This window comes from Ursus americanus, chromosome 24 (assembly GCF_024610735.1).
Source record: "Ursus americanus isolate L20-20 chromosome 24, mUrsAme1.1.p, whole genome shotgun sequence".
NCBI classification, from domain to species: Eukaryota; Metazoa; Chordata; class Mammalia; order Carnivora; family Ursidae; genus Ursus; species Ursus americanus.
The window spans coordinates 42,280,385-42,297,071 of NC_142150.1; the positions used below are offsets into that span (position 1 = coordinate 42,280,385).

Sequence of the window (16,687 nt, forward strand, 5' to 3'; positions counted from 1 at the left end):
GCTCCTTGCGTTCGGCTGCGCAGCCGCGGAGGCCCCACCGGGCCGGCCGGCTCCCCAAGGGCGCGAAAAGGCCGGGGCCCGGGCGCCCCCGGCTCCTAGCTCCCGTGACCACGGCCCGCCCCCAAACGTGGGCTCAGTCACGTGACGGCGGAGCCGGAGAGCGTTTTTCTCACGTGACGGAGGCGCCGGTGGGGGGACCAATGAGAAGGCGGGGGGCGGGGCTTCCGGGGGGCGGTGCGCGGGAAGGGAACCCCGGGCCCCAGCGGCGGCGGGTGAGACCCGGAGGCAAGCCGCGGGCCGGTTGGGTCGCCCCGGGCGGGCCAGCCGCCAGTCTCAGCTCGCTCGGAGGCCAGCCGCGGCCGCGGCGACGGGGGCAACATGAAGTGTCTGGTCACGGGCGGCAACGTGAAGGGTGAGTTGGAGGTGACCGGGTGGGGGGTGCGGGGGCACGTGGGACCCCCGGAGACGCCAGTCTAACCCCCGTTTCTTTTCTCCTCTCCGCAGTGCTCGGCAAGGCCGTCCATTCCCTGTCCCGCATCGGGGACGAGCTCTACCTGGAGCCCCTGGAAGACGGGGTGAGGGGGTGGGTGGGATTACAACCGAGAGCCAGTTTCTCCTCGCGTCAGGTCAGATGCCTTTGGGCAGAGTTGTCTACCGAGTGTGTCCCCCGCAGCCCGTTGTCGGGGCGTCCGTTTGGGCCCTGTCATCTTCCCAGGCCGGTGTGTGAATGGAGAGCCATTGCGCTCCCTGAAGTGCCTGGTGGCGGGTGGGGGCAACCAGGGAGAAAAGGCAAGTGTGCTGACGGTTGTGTAGGGCTCTTGTGGGAGCAGTTGCTGCCGGACACTCAGGGAAGGCTTCGTGAAGAAGGGACCCGGTGGCCGGAAGGAGAGGGAGGATTTCAACAGGCGATGGTGGAGGAGGAGGAGATTAGGACAAGTGTGTGAGCAAAAGCCCTGTGGCCTGTCTCTGCCCTCTGACCGCCTCCCTCTCCCTGCTTTTCTTGGCCCAGCTCTCTCTCCGGACCGTGAACTCCTCTCGCTCTGCCTATGCTTGCTTCCTCTTTGCCCCACTCTTCTTCCAGCAGTACCAGGCGGCCGCCTCTGGTCAGGAAGCCCTGCGCTGTAAGATCTTGATGAAGGTGAGGCCCTTCCCTCATCAGCAATGCTTTGTGTTCCCTCTGCCCCCCCCCCAGTATGTCTGCCCCGGGGCATTCAGAAGATGCTAACTGGGGAGAGGGATGTATGCAGGAGCAAGCCGGTGTAAAATGTAGTGAGGGGTATGGGAAAGACACTGCAGAGGGGAATGGGAGATATGGTGAGCATGACTGATTCTGTCTGGGACCTGGAGAGCGTGGTAACATTCACCTTGGTCCTTGAAAAGTAAGCAGATCTTTCAAGGTGTCCCAGACAGGTGTGTAACAGTAGCATGAACAGAGGCCTGGACGGGCATAAATGTGCTGCCTGTTGTGGGAGCTCCCTTCCTAGTGTGACGGTTCTGAGCCTGGGATGGCCAGGGCCTAGGGGGGATGTGGGAACTGGGTGGTGGAGGCACAGCCCTGGGCTGATGTGTTTCCCCCACTCAGTCGTTCCTGGCCGTCTTCCGCTCACTGGCGATGGTGGAGAAGAGTGTGGAGAGATGCTGCATCTCACTGAATGGCAGGAGCAGCCGCCTGGTGGTCCAGCTGCACTGCAGATATGGTGAGTGGGCAGGGGGCTGGCCAAGGGGTCCCCGGGCGGAGGGGTGGAAGTTAGCAAGACCCACTGAGACCTGTCTGCCCATCCAGGGGTGAGGAAGACTCACAACCTGTCCTTCCAGGACTGCGAGTCCCTGCAGGCCATCTTCGACCCAGCCTTGTGCTCGCATGTGCTCCGTGCCCCAGCACGGTGAGTGTATCCTCTGGCTACAAGCTGAGCCGTGGGTCTTGGTTTTTTTTTTTTTTGGGGGGGGGGGTTGGCCTTTTTTTTTTTTTTTGGAGCTTCCAGGGTCAATTTAAGAAGACACCTTCTTCATTTTTTCTACAGAGTTTCTAGGAACCTCAAAGAGTTCATCCAGACCAGTTTGCTCTCAGGCCCTGGTCGGGCTCTTTAAGGGCAGAGGGTAGAATGGAGGAGGGCATCGCTCCGTGCTCCTCACTGTCTTCAGGAGCCTGTGTTCTCCACCCCAAAGATCCAGCTTGGCTTTCTGGTCACTTAGACCCCTTCTGACTCCTCTTTTAGAAAGCACGTCTTTGGCTTGCCCTTAAGTCTTCTTTGTCTGGCTTGAGCAGCCTAGCTTTGTGACTCACAGGCTCAAAATCCTTCTCTGGGACTGTTCTCCACTCAAGGGCCGCCTCTTTTCCTCTCTGCCTGGGCTGTAGCTTTGAGGAGCCCACAGGCTGAGGAAGGAGGCCGGACAGGGAGGTCATGGTCCAGGAGGGCCGCCTGAACAAGCAGCTGTGGGGATGGGGCTGTTCTGGGAAAATCAGAGTATCCCAGGGGCTGTGCCGGGCCGGGAGATGGGGACTGCAGTGGAGGCAGCGGTCCCTGCAGCAGACAAGTGTGGAGAGGGGTGGCTCCCCTCCCACCCTGCAGTGCATGCAGCTTGCATTTGAGTAGCCCAACGTCACGTTCATTTCTTTTTGTAGCCATGGGGTGTGGTAATTTGAAGTTCTCTTTGGTGGGGGGGCGCCTGGGTGGTGCAGTCGTTAGGTGTCTGCCTTCGGCTCAGGGCGTGATCCCGAAGTCCTGGGATCGAGCCCCACATCAGGCTTCTCCGCTAGGAGCCTTCTTCTTCCTCTCCTGCTCCCCCTGCTTGTGTTCCCTCTCTAGCTGGCTGTCTCTGTGTCAAATAAAATCTTAAAAAAAAAAAAAGAAAATGAAGTTCCCTTTGGGTCCTGACAGTCTGTTTTTCTGAGTTCTGTTGAGATAACGCTGCTCAGGACCCGTTTGAGTAGAGAAAGAGGGAAGGGTATCACCTCTGGTCTGGATTTTGGTGCTATTTTTTTTTAAATGAGCAATTGTTTTTTTGTCATGGACAGTTTCAAGTATGTGTAAAAGCAGATGCCTGCTCCTGTCCCAATTGTGAGACAAATTCCAGGTGTTTTGAAAGATTGATTTAAGGTCTTTTCTGAAGGCCAAGTTTATAGGGATGGCCTGGGTGTGCTTTCCCACCCCGGGGAGGGCAGGTGCTGCCGGCCTGGTTTGGCCTCGTGCAAACAGCCCATCCTTTCTGTTGCGTCCTCTGGGCTCTGCTCTTGTCCGCCCTGTCCCTTGCAGTGGACTTTTGTCCCCCAGCAGCCTAAAACCTTTGGATGGGGTAGGAGCCATGTCCCACTCACCCTGTCCTCCTTCCCAGGGCATACCAGGGCCGGCACATGGTGGGTCCTCTTGGACACTGGTACACGTGTCACAGTCCTGCCTCAGCTCCGCAAGAGCAAAGCCAGGCGGCAGGGCTGGGCCTTGGGTGTGATGCTGTAACCCCTCACAGGGTCCTGGGGGAGGCTGTTCTGCCCTTCCCCCCTGCGCTGGCAGAAGTGACGCTGGGCATTGGCTGTGGCCGCAGGGTCATCCTGCGCAGCTACCAGGAGGAGGAGGCAGGTGAGAGAGCCAGACGTGGCCTTAGACGGGGCTAGCGCTGGGGTGGGAGGGGGTAGGGTCCAGAAGCCTAGGTTCCTCCTGTTCCCACCTCCACAGAGAGCACTGTCAAAGCCATGGTGACCGAGATGAGCATTGGGGAGGAGGATTTCCAGCAGCTGCAGGCCCAGGAAGGGGTGGCCATCACTTTCTGCCTCAAGGAACTCCGGGTGAGGCTCCCCCTAGCACACTCCCCACCGTGTCCTCCCTGCCCTGCCCGGGGCCTCACTGTTCTGCTTCTCCCCTCCCAGGGACTCCTGAGCTTTGCGGAGTCTGCAAACTTGGCTCTCAGCGTCCACTTCGATGCACCAGGCAGGTAATTCGCAGCTTTGGGTCGGGGAGGGGAGGCTCTGGGATGCCGGGAGCTGAAGGGCCCTGACCTTGTCCGGGACCTGTCATCTGCCTAGGCCAGCCATCTTTGCCGTCAAGGACTCTCTGCTGGATGGACACTTTGTCCTGGCCACGCTGTCAGAGTCAGACCTGCACTCCCCAGAGCTCCGCAGGCTGGCGCCCCCGCTCCAGGCTCACGGGTGAGGCTGCCCCCCCGCCTGGCTGCTCCTCCCCACTCCCCTCTACACCCTGGCCCAAGCCTCCAGCCTGCAGCTTGTGCACCTCCCCCAGCACATACACTTCCTGTGGGGCCCCAGCCTCCGGGGCTCACAGCCCCTTCCAGCCCTGCAGGCTCAGCCTTCCTGGTCAGCTGTGCTCAGAGAGCCTTCCACCCAGGGAAGTGTCCCTGAGGTCGGGCTGGCTTCCTTCTCTGGCTGAGTCCTCCCCTCTGAGCCTCTTCCCAGGCCAAGGAGGGAACAGGCTGCCTGGAGGCAGGGGGCTGACTGAGGCTAGGGAGAGCAGGTGGCTGGAAGGGCAGGTGGGCTAGGGAGGATGGGCCCAGTATAGCTGAAGCAGAGGAAGTTTGGTCTGGCGCCCCGCCCAGCACGTCCCTGGGCCCCAGTGCTCTCCAGCTCTGTCTCCTGGGAGGGCGGAGGCTTTGGCCCCAGGTGGCCTAGCTCCGAGGACTGGATGCTTCTCTACCCCAGCTGAGCTAAACTGGCTCCCAGGATGCTTCCCTCAGGCCCCTATCTGAACTCTGATCAAACGGATTCCAGGTCCACTCCCTGCAGGAAGCCGCCACTTAACCACGGCATCTTTTCCCCTTCAACTAAATGAGAAAGTAATAAAGCCAAGAGATCACCAGTGGTCATAAGGCTTTTACAGCTCCCTCTGAGTCCTCGGAAGTAGGGTCCTGTCTCTGTACCCTCTTCTCTCCCTGTGGCTGACACCCTGTCCCTGCCTGCAGCACACCCCCCCCGGATGACTTTGCCAATGATGACATTGACTCTTACATGATCGCGATGGAAACTACTGCTGACAGTGAGGCCTCTCGGGCAGTACCCTCCATCCCCCTTTCCCCTGGCCTCCGGCCACCCTGTAGCCCTGACCCCTACTCAGAGGATAATGAAGCCGAGCCCTGTACGGAGCCTGGGACTCCCCCCCCTAAGAAGGTAAGGGCTGGAGATGGAGGCAGGGGTGGGAGGCAGGGAGGGAGTGGCCTCCAGAACTCACTCTGCTTCCTCTGTTCCCCTTCCAGTTCCGCTCGCTGTTCTTTGGCTCCATCCTCGCCCCTGCACACTCCCCTCCGGGCCCCAGCCCTGTGCTGGCTGAAGATAGTGAGGGTGAAGGCTGAGCGGAGATCAAGTCTGTGTCCAGAGGCTCTGGACCAGATGAAGCCACAGCCTCCCCCTTCCCCCAGCAGCAGCCCAGTGATAGGGCTGATCTCCACCCTGGTGGGTGGTCAAGGTGGGCTGTGCTGGAGCTGAGTGCTGGTCCTGCTGCTATTCCATGTCGCTCCTGGCTATCTGTGACTAGCCTGGGTCCTGTGTTCGCTCATCAACTCCCAACCAATCCTGTCTGTTCCCAGGCTTGGCACTGAGCTGCCACCTGATGGGAGGTCCCTCACCCATTACTCCCCTCCCCATAGGCCTTTAGGCCAGGCTCCAACCCTGTGGCTAGGGCTGGACACCTGCCTCTCCTATGCATACCTCCCTAAGACAAAAATCACAGGGGGGCTGTTGGCCCCTGCTGGTCTGCCTTCTTTGCCAATCATGACCTGTTCCTCTCCTAAATCCTGGGCACACCTCTGGGATTCCTTATGGCCAGCAAGGTTTTTTTCTTGGTTTCTCTATGCTGTCTGTCCCTGGCTTGGGATTCTAAGCCCCTGTGGACCTGAGCCTATGGCTGGGATTACCCTGGTGGGGCCCCATGCCCAGCAAGTCTGTCCTCCCAAGTGGCCCTGGACAGAAGGGCTGCCAGGCCCCGTATTTGGGACAAGGGAGACAGAGGCCAAGGCGAGAATCCAGCTTTACCTTTATTCAAGAGACCAGATGGGTTGTCCCAGGATCTGTCTGCCAGCCCTGAGGCCAAGCAAGGCTGGAAACCCACATCTGGCCCTGCTTTGCCCTGAGCTGCAGCCTCAGCCCCAGGATCCTGCTCGCTACCACTGCAGGTGCAGGCGGAAGGAGCCCTGGGGGATTGGACGCTGCTATTGATTCATTAAAAAAAAGAAAAATACACCAAGGCTCCGTGTTCCCCGTGACAGGTGGGCCTGGGGGGCCAGCGCGAACCCCCCATGGCCACGTAATTTCTGTACAATCCACCATCTGGGGCAGAGTGCGGGCACATGGAGGCTACTTCTTGGCTTTGGCGGAGTTGCGGGGTGGGGTGATGGGCCGGCCTCCAGGGTTCAGGCCACTGAACTGCCCATATTTCCCCTTGTTCTTGTCAGCGGGCTTGAGGATCTAAAAGAGACAGAGCTGGTCAGGCTCACGGGCTAAGCCATAGGGTCCCAAGCCCCTTCCTTCCCCATCCCCACCTGGAAGGAGCACATGAGCGTCTCATCCACACTCATCATGGCGCCCGCGTTGTCAAACTCGCCACAGTAGTTGGGAGCCGAGAACAGTGTCACCAGCTGCCGCTTGGCAAAGAACTCATAGCCATCTTCCACCACCTAGATGAGGAGGGGGGCAGTTCTCTCAGCAGGTGCTGGCTACCCAGCCCCCGCCCCCACCAGCCCCAGAGCTGCCAGCCCACCTGGTGCGCCCGGCAGATGAGGTCCAAGTCGTGCTTGTGCAGGAACTTGGCCACTACCTCAGCCCCAAAGGTAAAGGAGACACCACGGTCATTCTCGCCCCAGCCCTGCACGTCCTTGTCAGGGTCAGACCACAGCAGGTCACACAGCAGGCCCTGGTCAGGCACGTCTGTGGGCCGCATGATACGCCGAATCTGCTCCATGGATTGCAAGTCTGGGGACAGGCCTGGGGGAGCATGGGGGGGCACAGGTCACTTCCTCAAGCCTCAGAACCAACACCCCCTGCTCCATAAAGCCTCTGCTGGTCACCCTCCCCTCCACCTGCCACCACCTGGCTCTCTCCCAGAGTCCCAGGAGTCCAGGCAGGCAGAAGTCATCACCTTCTGCCCTGAGGACCACAGGTCTCTCTGAACAAAGGAGACAAAGTCCATGCACAATGCCAAGACCAAAATGGGGGTGAGTGTAACCAAGAACTGGAGTGGGGGTGGTAGGGGGCTTCCTGGAAGAAGTGACATGCAAAGCAACTGGGAGAGCTGTTCCAGGTGACTGGGACTACAGCCCCCCAGCTACCAGCCTCGTCCGAGGCCCCCAGGATGTGGCCTGGGGCTCCTCCTTCCCAGATAATCCTTCGACATGTGCCCCAAAGCCACGCTCACCTCCGTGGCAGCAGAAGATCTTCTCGTCCACAATGGCAGCAATGGGCAGGCAGTTGAAGCAGTCGGTAAAGGTTTTCCACAGTTTAATGTTGTAGCGTCTCTTGCCTGTGGGGGGGGGGGGGCAAGAGGAGGCCTCATGAGGCCTGTCTACCTCACACCCAGTCTGGGTCTCTGGCCCTCCGGGGCACTTTGTGGGCCAAGACACAGCTGGGAGAAGAGAGTGGCAGCAAGAAGAGAAGCCCCCCCTCCCCCCACTCCACTGCCTACCAGCCTTCCTAGAAGAATTCTAAAGCAGCTGAGCCCACAGGAACCCAAGTTCCAATCTGGAACGACCCACCCCCACCCCCGGAGCAGACCAGGCCAAGACTAGGTCTGGTTTATCTCAGCTTCTGGTCAGCACAATCCAGTCCACACAGGCCTCCTAAGTGCTTAAGGGATGTACCGGAGGGGAGTGTCATCAGGCAGGCTCTGCATTAGAACACGGGGCAGTCTTCAGCCAGCAGCCATTCACCAGACCCCTCCTGAGGGCCAGGCCCCATCCCAGGAGTGCAGGGCAGAGAGACAGGAGCTGGTGTGCGCCCCTCACAGATCTCAGTCTGCAGGTATCTGTCAGATGCTAATACCTGCACCGCCAATCCAACCTGAGGGTCTCACTCAATAGCGGAGTCCCTTAAGGACTTGGGCAGCCCCAGATTCTCTGCCTACTCACACTCATCATAGAAGCCGTAGATGCGGTTGATGCTGGCACACTCGTGGTTCCCACGGAGCAGGAAGAAGTTCTCAGGGTACTTGATCTTATAGGCCAGCAGCAGGCAGATGGTCTCCAAAGACTGCTTGCCCCGGTCCACGTAGTCCCCCAGGAAGAGGTAGTTGCTCTCTGGAGGGAAGCCGCCGTACTCAAATAGCCGCAGAAGGTCGTAGTACTGGCCATGGATGTCACCTGTGACCCAGGGGACCGGTTCAGCGCTAGGTGCAGGGGATACACTTGAACCCTGGGCCAAGTTTGGGATCCAGGGAGGAGCACTGCAAGGACTAGGGGGGCGGGGGGAGGGGGGGAATGCCACTTTCAGAAAGCAAAAGGGCCTGGGCAGGGGTCTCACCACAGATCTTGAGGGGTGCCTCCAGCTCCAGAAGAATGGGCTGGCTCAGGAAAATCTCCCGTGATTTGAGGCACAGACCACGGATCTCATTCTCTGTTAGCTGTACATTCTTTCCAGGCCGCGAGCCCTGCACTGGGGGCGGAATGGGGCGTCAAGACTCTGGTCCCTCAGGCAGGAAGAAGGTGGGCGACACAAGTGGCCCCATGGGCACATCTGAGGGCGCCTGGGCCTCCTGGGCCCCTCCTTGCCCAGGGCTAGCTGTTGCTGCTGAGCCTCCCAGGATGGGACCCCTCGAGGGGGGAACTGCTGTGCGCTGGGGGCCTGCCACCCGACACTCCACCCCATAGCGCAGGACCCCTAGGAGGGGTGGAGCTAGGCTTCTTAGGTTTCTCCCTCACCCCCAAGAGCACAGGCCAACCTGTGCGCCCCAGGCCCAGGAGAGGAGGCTGCTCCCCGTGCCAGAGCGTCCCAAGAACCTCCCAGGCGCCCGGTGCCTGGGGGGGCGGCTGTGGCCGCGGGACCTCGAGGCCCGTCCCCGCCCAGTCTAAGCTGGCCCTGGGAGGGGCAGGCCCGCCCGCGCACCACTTCCGGGCCAGGCAGGGGGCCAGGGCGCGGCGGGCACCGACCTCCCCTGCCCCGGCCAACCTTCCAGCAGGCGCCCGATGATAGAGTCCAGGTTGAGCTTCTCGCTGTCGGACATGGCGGCGCCGCCGCTCCGGCCCAGCAGCTCCGGGCCCGCTCCTGCCGCCCGCCCTCCCTCCCGCTGCCTCCTTCCGGCCTGGCGCTCCTTCCGCCCGCCCCAGCCCGCCCCGGCCTGCCGCCCCGCCTCCTAGGCCTGCCGCCCCGCCCCGCGCGCTGCCCCTGAGCTCTAGCGCCCCCGCTGGACGCCGGGAGTGGCGGCGCGGCGGTCCGGGGGCGGGGCATGGAGGACGGGGCGGGGCTTGGACTGAGTTTGGACTGTCTAGGATGAAGCCGGGCCGGTGGGTGGAGCTTGGTGGGGTGGGGTTGAGTCTGGTCCCGCCCCTGAGGGGTGACCCGAGTCCCTTTCCGAGAATATGCGGCCGGAAGTACTGTGGAAGTTGTTTTTCTGTATCAAAGGCTAACCAGCCCTTCCCACCCTGGGCGGGAGTGTGATGTGAGCACATTAATAATCAATTCCCCAACCACTGAGGATTAAGTCCTTGAAGGGCAGAAAAGGAAACTGAGGCTCAGAGATAGCAAGGGGCTAGTTCAAGACCTGGCCTCCACCTCCTGAGTCTCGGTGGCCCCCAGGCAGCTGGCCAGACCCAGACATCTGCTGCTGCACTCTGAACCCAACCTGGTCTACACTGTGGTGTACGCTAAATTAGTATTTTTTTGTAAGATCCATTATTACCTGCTGAGTGCATAATAATGTTGCATTATATGCATATTCAAAGCATTATTTTGTAAAGGGCAAATCTTAAACAAACCATAATTCTCACTAGAATCTTGAATTTTTAAATTTTTTTTTAAAGATTTTATTTATTTATTTGTCAGAGAGACAGCAAGAGAGCACAAGCAGGGGAAGCTGCCGGCAGAGGGAGAAGCAGGCTCCCCACTGAGCAAGGAGCCAGATGTAGGACTTGATCCCAAGACCCTGAAATCATAACCAGAGCCAAAGGCAGACACTTAACTGACTGAGCCACCCCTGCGTCCCTGGAATTTTGAATTGTTTTACAAGTGATAACCTCAAAACTGGAGGGGGCCTGGCCTCTGTACCTTGGGTTGTTCCTGGCCCCTTCACACCCAGTGCAGGAACCCAAGCCTGCAGCCATCCAGCCCACGGGGAGAGGAGGGGCGGGCGGGGGGGGGGGTGGGAGGAGTCCATGGCCCTGGGGGCGCTGGGGCAGGCCGGAAGAGCCTCAGAGGAAGGGGTGACCCCCCCCAACTCTTGGGAGGGGAGTGTGGGAGGGGCCCCCCAGCGGGTTGCTGAAGCTGCGGCAAGGAGGAAGTGAGAGGAGGAGGTGAGGTGCAGCAGGGAGGTAAGCTGGCCTGGGGGGGGGGCAGGGGCTGAGTCTGGGGCTGGGCCTCTTTACAGAGGCCTGGCTCTTCTGCCACTTCAGGGCCTACCCCACCCCCAATAAAAGAGGGGACAGAAGGGACTTGGTGAGATACCTTGAAGCCTCTCCCCTCTGAACCCTGCAGCCTGGTCCCTGGGCTAGGGATCGTCTGGATGGGAGTCCAGGCCCCAGGCTGGCCAGAAGTTGCCTCTCACTCTGGCTTTCTCCACATCTTACAGCCTGTGGTAGCTTGGGTCTGGGGCACCATGGCCCAGGCCCTGGGGGAGGACCTGGTGCAACCTTTGGAGCTGCAGGATGACTCCAGCTCTTTGGGGTCCGACTCGGAGCTGAGTGGGCCCGGCCCATATCGCCAGGCTGACCGCTATGGCTTCATTGGGGGCAGCTCAGCAGAGCCAGGGTAAGTGGGGGTGGGATGGGGGGCAGCGGGGTGCTGGGATGGAGGTTGGGGGCTGAGGGCTAAATTCTAGAGTGAGGCTCAACCTCACTGGGTCCCTGAGGGTCTGGGGACTCAGCCAGTGTCACCCCTCTTCATGCTCCAGGTGGAATCCTAAAGTTGGCACGGCTGGGGCAGGAGTGCCCCCCACCCCATGCCTCTTTTACTCCCAGCTTCCCAGGCTCTGCATCTATCCTTGGGGCCAAATATCCTTCCCCTTTTAATCTGCCCCAATAATCCCAGAACCAAACCAAAGAACCCACACCTCTACCCCTCCCCTCTCCCAATACACAGACAGGAAAACAAGTCCAGATAGGAATTTGCCCAAGGTCACACAGCAGATCAGATAGAATCTGATTCGAACTCAGGACTCCTGACTTCTAGTCCGCAGCTCTGTCCACGTCGCTTCTCTTATGAGTTGTCTGTGTTCCTATGCTGGGGGACAGACAACCAGTCCCTCCCCCAGCACACACCTACACACCCCCTTCAGTCTGTCCTGCTTCTGCCCACATCAGAGCCACGTCCTTTCCTGTCCCTATGACAACCATTGGCAACCCCTGGGTGACAGGTTACCCCCCCAGGGCTCCCCAGAGAACTCCACGGCCAGGAGCTAAGCTTCCCCAGGCAGCGTGGAGGGTGGCAGATGTGGGCCCCGGGTAACAGCTAGCCAACGCCTCTGTGCCTGTGCCATGTGCCCGCAGGCCAGGTCACCCTCCTGCAGACCTTATCCGCCAGCGGGAGATGAAGTGGGTGGAGATGACCTCGCACTGGGAGAAAACCATGTCTCGCCGGTACAAGAAGGTGAGGGGAGGATGGGGCTCTGGGCTCAGCCCCCTTCGCCTCTGCCCATAGCTGGCAAAATTTACCCCTCCTGTGTCCCAGCACCTCCTGCCTTTCCCCCTACCACCCAAAGTAACCCTTGCCCCATGACAGGCTGGGGCCTGGGACCTGCCAACAGGAGCGGGGGAGGCTGGCCTGGCCGATCTAACGGGGCCCGTCGGCCTCACTCGCAGGTAAAGACGCAGTGCCGGAAAGGTATCCCCTCGGCTCTCCGGGCCAGGTGCTGGCCCCTGTTGTGCGGGGCCCACGTGTGTCAGAAGAACAGCCCTGACATCTATCAGGTAACAGAGTTGGCAGGGGTCCCTGCCACCCTTTTCCAGAGCTCCTCGCCACTCTGAGCCCTCACACCCACCCTCCTGCCCACCCGCAGAAACTGGCCGAGGCCCCTGGAGACCCGCAGTGGATGGAGACCATCAGCAGGGACCTGCACCGCCAGTTCCCTCTACACGAGATGTTTGTGTCACCTCAGGGTCATGGGTAGGCGGCCAGTGACACCTGGGGACCTCCAGCCCCACAACCTCCGGGGTCTTCAGCCCGGACCCCTACCTCAGCTTTATAGCCTTACATCTCAGGGGATCCAGCAAGGCCGAGGGGGGCTGAGGCCTAGGAAGAGGCCCCCGAGGGTGGGGAAGGGGTACCTGGAGGACCAGCGTCTGATGGGGTCTTCTGGCACAGGCAGCAGGGGCTCCTGCAGGTACTCAAGGCCTACACCCTGCATCGGCCCGAACAGGGCTACTGTCAGGCCCAAGGCCCTGTGGCTGCCGTGCTACTCATGCATCTGCCCCCAGAGGTGAGTGCCCTCGAGACCCTGACTCCCCAGCCCCAGGGATCCATAACCCCCAACCCCAGGGACTCGGACTTTAGGTACCTGAGACCCATGACCCCCCCAACCCCAGGAACTCTGGACTCGGGGACCTGGGATCCTTGACTCTCTGATCCTGTCCCAGTGACCCAGGGCCTCATGGCCACCAACCTCAGTGACCTTCAAGCCCAACGACCTTGACTCCAGGAACCTAGGACCCTTGGCCCCTGCTCCCTGCCCCAGTGACCTAAGAATCTGGACGTCATCACCTTGACCTCACGACTCCTGATTCTGAGCCCTGTGACCATGATCTCAATGACCCAAGAGCTCAGGACTTGAACTTTGGGAACCTCCCAACCCTTGACCAGCGAGCCCCAACTCTGTGACTCTTGAAATTCAACATCATGAACCCTATGACTTCCAAGCCCCTAAACCCAACAGTAGGCCTCTGGGCAGTGGGGAGACTTTTGGTAAGAGCCCGAGTTTAGGCTGTTTGGCTCCAGGCTCCAGAGTCACCACCCCAGGGGGTACGTAGGCCCGCCCCTGTGCTCCTTTCCCCTACCCTATGGTTCCTTCTGTGATCCCCTGGGTGGGGGCACTCATGGCCTGTGCCCCCACCCAGGAGGCCTTCTGGTGCCTGGTACAGATCTGCGAGGTCTACCTCCCTGGCTACTACGGGCCCCACATGGTGAGAGGCTGGGAGGGGGCCGGAGCACGAGGAGGGACTGGGCAGGCGGGCAGGGGCCGGGGGAGGGGGAGGGGCGGAGCCTGGGTTTCCAGAGTGGACGCGATGACGGACGTGGCTGCAGGAGGCTGTGCAGCTGGACGCCGAGGTGTTCATGGCTCTGCTCCGACGGCTGCTCCCGCGTGCGCACAAGCACCTGCAGCAGGTGGGCGTCGGGCCTCTGCTCTACCTGCCCGAGTGGTTCCTGTGCCTCTTCGCCCGCTCCCTGCCCTTCCCCACGGTGCTGCGCGTCTGGGACGCCTTCCTCAGTGAGGGTGAGTGGGCAGCCAGAGGGGACGCCTGGGCTGGGAGCCTTGGGGTGTGCCCAGGGACGAGCACGCGAGCTCTGCTCTGCCCCACCTGCCACTGCCAATCCCGGCCCCGGGCGTGGGTGCCAGAGTGTGCTGAGGGCGATGCGGAGGGTTGGCCCTGGGGGAACAGCCCAGCCCCTGCCTGCATGTCACCAGTGCGATGACTGGCCACTCCTGCCCCTGTGACGAGACCCCCTGAGGGAGGGCAGGCTCTGCTGGGGACAGGCTGGGGCCTGGGAGGCTCCCCCCAGTGAGGTGTGGCAGAGCTGGCGAGATCCCAGCAGAGGAGCTGTTTGGGGACTGGGCTCAGTGGGCACGGCCAGTGGCGGGAGCGGGGCCAGTGGGAGAGGAAGAGAGCTCACCCCTGGAGCCCAGGGGCACTTGGTGAGCCCTCACAGGTGCCCCGCACGGCTGTAGACGCTGGGACCCCCTGAGTGAACGAGACCTACATTCTGGTGGGGGTGGGGATGGGAGACAACAGTAACCAAATTAACAAGATATTTATAGGGGCGCCCGGCTGGCTCAGTGGTGGAGCATGTGACTCTTGATCTCAGGGTCGCGAGTTCAAGCCCCATGTTGGGCATAGAGCTTAAAAAAAAAAAGGTATTTATAGATTGTCGTAAGTGCCATGAAGAAAATAAAACAAGGGATGTGACAGAGTGTTAGGGGAGCAGTGGGAGGAGAGTGCTGTTTTCAAGATGCCTTTGGCCTCTCCGTGGGGGCGGCCGACTTACAGGACCCATGTGGAGGCCGGGAGGCCAGGAGAGACACTGTCCACAGGGTCCAGGCTGCAGACGACTGAGGGTGTGGGTCTGGAGAGAGATGAAGCCAGAGAGGCCAGGCCAAGAGTGGGGGCAGTCCGCGCAGAGCTGAGCTGGACGTTTTAGGACTTTGGGGCTCTGCCTCGTTAACTCACCAGTAACCCACCTGCATTCTGTTCTACACGGGTTGTCTGGCAGTTACAACTGAAAAATGGTAGAAATCAATCAGTACACTTATTGAGCACCTGCTGTATGCCCAGTTGGCTCCAGGCCCCCTTAGAGCTCTGGTCACAGGTGTCCAAGCTGCCATCGGAGTGTCACCACCCCTCCAGCCTCAGACCTCGAGGGTGGCCCTCTTTGCCCTCTCCTCTGGGGACAGGACAGGCAATGTCACAGGTTCCTTTCCGTCATGATGACGACGTGAGTGGTTGTGATCATCTCGTTACAAGTCACGGTTGTCACTAGGCCTCACTGGTCCCCAGATTCGAGGCTGCCCGGGAGGGATTCTGAGGCTGTGGGAACAGCCCGAGGCCCCACCCGCGCGTGCCCGTGAGTGTGCGTGCCTGGGTGTGTGCACACGTGCACTGTGCTCTTGGCTTAGCAGTGAAGAGCTCTGGCGAGAATCTCTCTAGAACAAGGTCACAGATCTGAGCTGGAAAGGCCTTCCTGGCAAGGACCAGCTGCCAAGGCGCAGAGAGCAGGCGTGAGCGGTGATAGCCCCGGCTGCCCGCGGGCTGCTTTGCCCGGAAGTGTGTGCGGCTGCAGACACTCGTCAGTGACCCCTCATCGCAATGCCACTGCCACTCGCTGCTCCTGGTCTGAGTCGGGCTGCGGAGCTGCAGGAGGGTACAGGGTGTCTGGATGGAGGCAGGTGCAGGTACAGAAGCAAGGACGGGCAGGGCTGGCCCCACACTGAGTGAGCCCCGCGGCCCGCAGGTGTGAAGGTGCTGTTCCGCGTGGGGCTGACGCTGGTGCGCCTGGCGCTGGGCACCACAGAACAGCGCCTGGCCTGCCCAGGGCTCCTGGAGACCCTCGGTGCCCTACGAGCCATCCCCCCCACCCAGCTGCAGGAGGAGGTCTTCATGTCCCAGGTGGGTGCCCCCCTGCTTGCCTTCCGCAACGACCCAGCCCCTGCTGCTCAGCTGGGGAAACTGAGTCTCACAGCAAGAAGTCAGAGTGAGACCCGGGGCTCAGTTCCTGTCCTCTGAGCAGTAGAGAATGTGAAAACCCCAGGCTTCAAGTAGCTTTCTATGGTTCCCTTAGTGAGTCTGGCTGTCAGTCCCTCAGCCACTTCCTGGGGCTGTGTCCTGCCCGCCCTGTGGGGACCTCATGGTTTCCTGCCCTCCCCCAGTCTGGGCACACTCAGTACCAACCACTCCCCACAGGTGCACAGCGTGGCCCTGTCTGAGCAGGACCTGCAGCGGGAGATCCGGGTCCAGCTGGCCCGGCTGCCTGAGTCCACGTCCGGGCCACCCCCCAGGCCTCAGGCCCGCCTGCCTGGAGCCCAAGCCATCTTTGAGGCCCAGCAGCTGGCAGGGGTGCGGGGAGGCACCAGGCCCGAGGTGCCCCGAATAGTGGTGCAGCCTCCGGAAGAGCCCAGGCCTCCGCGGCGCAAGCCCCAGACCAGAGGCAAGACTTTCCACGGGCTCCTGACTCGGTCCAGAGGCCCCCCTCTGGAGGGGCCCTCCAGGTCTCATCGAGGCTCCGCCTCCTTCCTGGATACTCGGTTCTGAAGGTTCGACTTCGGAGGGTATCATGGACTCAGCGTCCCCTAACCCCAGCTGCCGATTGGCCGATGCCCACCTCATCAGTGGGCACTGCATTTACCGCTGGGATTTGGCGACTCGGCTCCCTGCCCAGGGACTGTCAGGCATGAAGGAAGGTCACAGAATGCGGTTTCAGGGGCCCAGGCCTGCCATTCTCCCACGGAGCTGCCCTGGTGCCCGGGCCCTTGCAAGCATGGAAGCCGGCGCTGAAGGAGTGTGGGGTTAGGGGACCTGGCTGGGCTGAGGGACCCCAAAGGGCTCCTGGGAAAGCCTAGAATAAAGCCTGACCTAGCAGAACTCTGGATGGATTTGGATTGCACGCTCTCCACCCCCAACTCTAGACCCGCTGCCCCTTCCCCTCCCACCCTCACCCCCCACGGCCTTGCCTCTCCTCGTCCCGCCCCTCGGGATACGCCGAGGCTGCCCATTGGCTGCTGAAAGCTGTTTACCAGCAACAGGAGCCAATGGTGAGCCGCCTCACGCAGCCTGTTGGGGGCAGGTAAGGCTCTGGCCCCTGTGGGAGGAAGGCTCCCCAAGTGGATGCTCGGCCCGCAAG

General features: G+C 61.0%; 3 protein-coding genes across 7 annotated transcripts; 2 read left to right on the plus strand and 1 right to left on the minus strand.

The window, feature by feature from the left end:
* The first annotated feature begins 233 nt into the window (after window positions 1-233).
* Window positions 234-6,177, plus strand: RAD9A (RAD9 checkpoint clamp component A). 2 transcript variants are annotated; one of them, XM_045775842.2, is made up of 11 exons: window positions 234-412; window positions 505-575; window positions 1,010-1,138; window positions 1,583-1,697; window positions 1,784-1,883; window positions 3,466-3,575; window positions 3,672-3,781; window positions 3,863-3,927; window positions 4,019-4,141; window positions 4,909-5,113; window positions 5,200-6,177. In XM_045775842.2, exons 1-11 carry the CDS (start codon window positions 379-381, stop codon window positions 5,293-5,295), a joined length of 1,158 nt encoding a protein of 385 aa, XP_045631798.1. In that variant the 5' UTR covers window positions 234-378; the 3' UTR covers window positions 5,296-6,177. The 2 variants fall into 2 exon arrangements, with proteins under 2 accessions (XP_045631798.1, XP_045631797.1); XM_045775841.2 differs by having other exon boundaries at window positions 3,672-3,927.
* PPP1CA (protein phosphatase 1 catalytic subunit alpha) lies at window positions 5,959-9,246 on the minus strand. Its single transcript, XM_045775843.2, has 7 exons — window positions 9,098-9,246; window positions 8,453-8,584; window positions 8,062-8,292; window positions 7,353-7,457; window positions 6,699-6,922; window positions 6,481-6,615; window positions 5,959-6,406 (listed from the first exon to the last, which is right to left on the minus strand). The coding sequence occupies exons 1-7, from the start codon at window positions 9,150-9,152 to the stop codon at window positions 6,296-6,298; spliced, it is 993 nt and encodes a 330-aa protein (XP_045631799.1). The 5' UTR covers window positions 9,153-9,246; the 3' UTR covers window positions 5,959-6,295.
* A 1,148-nt stretch (window positions 9,247-10,394) lies between these two features.
* Window positions 10,395-16,428, plus strand: TBC1D10C (TBC1 domain family member 10C). 4 transcript variants are annotated; one of them, XM_045775919.2, is made up of 10 exons: window positions 10,395-10,455; window positions 10,713-10,891; window positions 11,629-11,728; window positions 11,941-12,048; window positions 12,138-12,244; window positions 12,443-12,557; window positions 13,192-13,257; window positions 13,379-13,568; window positions 15,302-15,456; window positions 15,751-16,428. In XM_045775919.2, the coding sequence occupies exons 2-10, from the start codon at window positions 10,740-10,742 to the stop codon at window positions 16,096-16,098; spliced, it is 1,341 nt and encodes a 446-aa protein (XP_045631875.1). In that variant the 5' UTR covers window positions 10,395-10,455; window positions 10,713-10,739; the 3' UTR covers window positions 16,099-16,428. The 4 variants fall into 4 exon arrangements, with proteins under 4 accessions (XP_045631875.1, XP_087711196.1, XP_045631874.2 ...); XM_087855070.1 differs by lacking the exon at window positions 10,395-10,455 and adding an exon at window positions 10,497-10,579; XM_045775918.2 differs by lacking the exon at window positions 10,395-10,455 and having other exon boundaries at window positions 10,588-10,891.
* The last annotated feature ends 259 nt before the right edge of the window (window positions 16,429-16,687 follow it).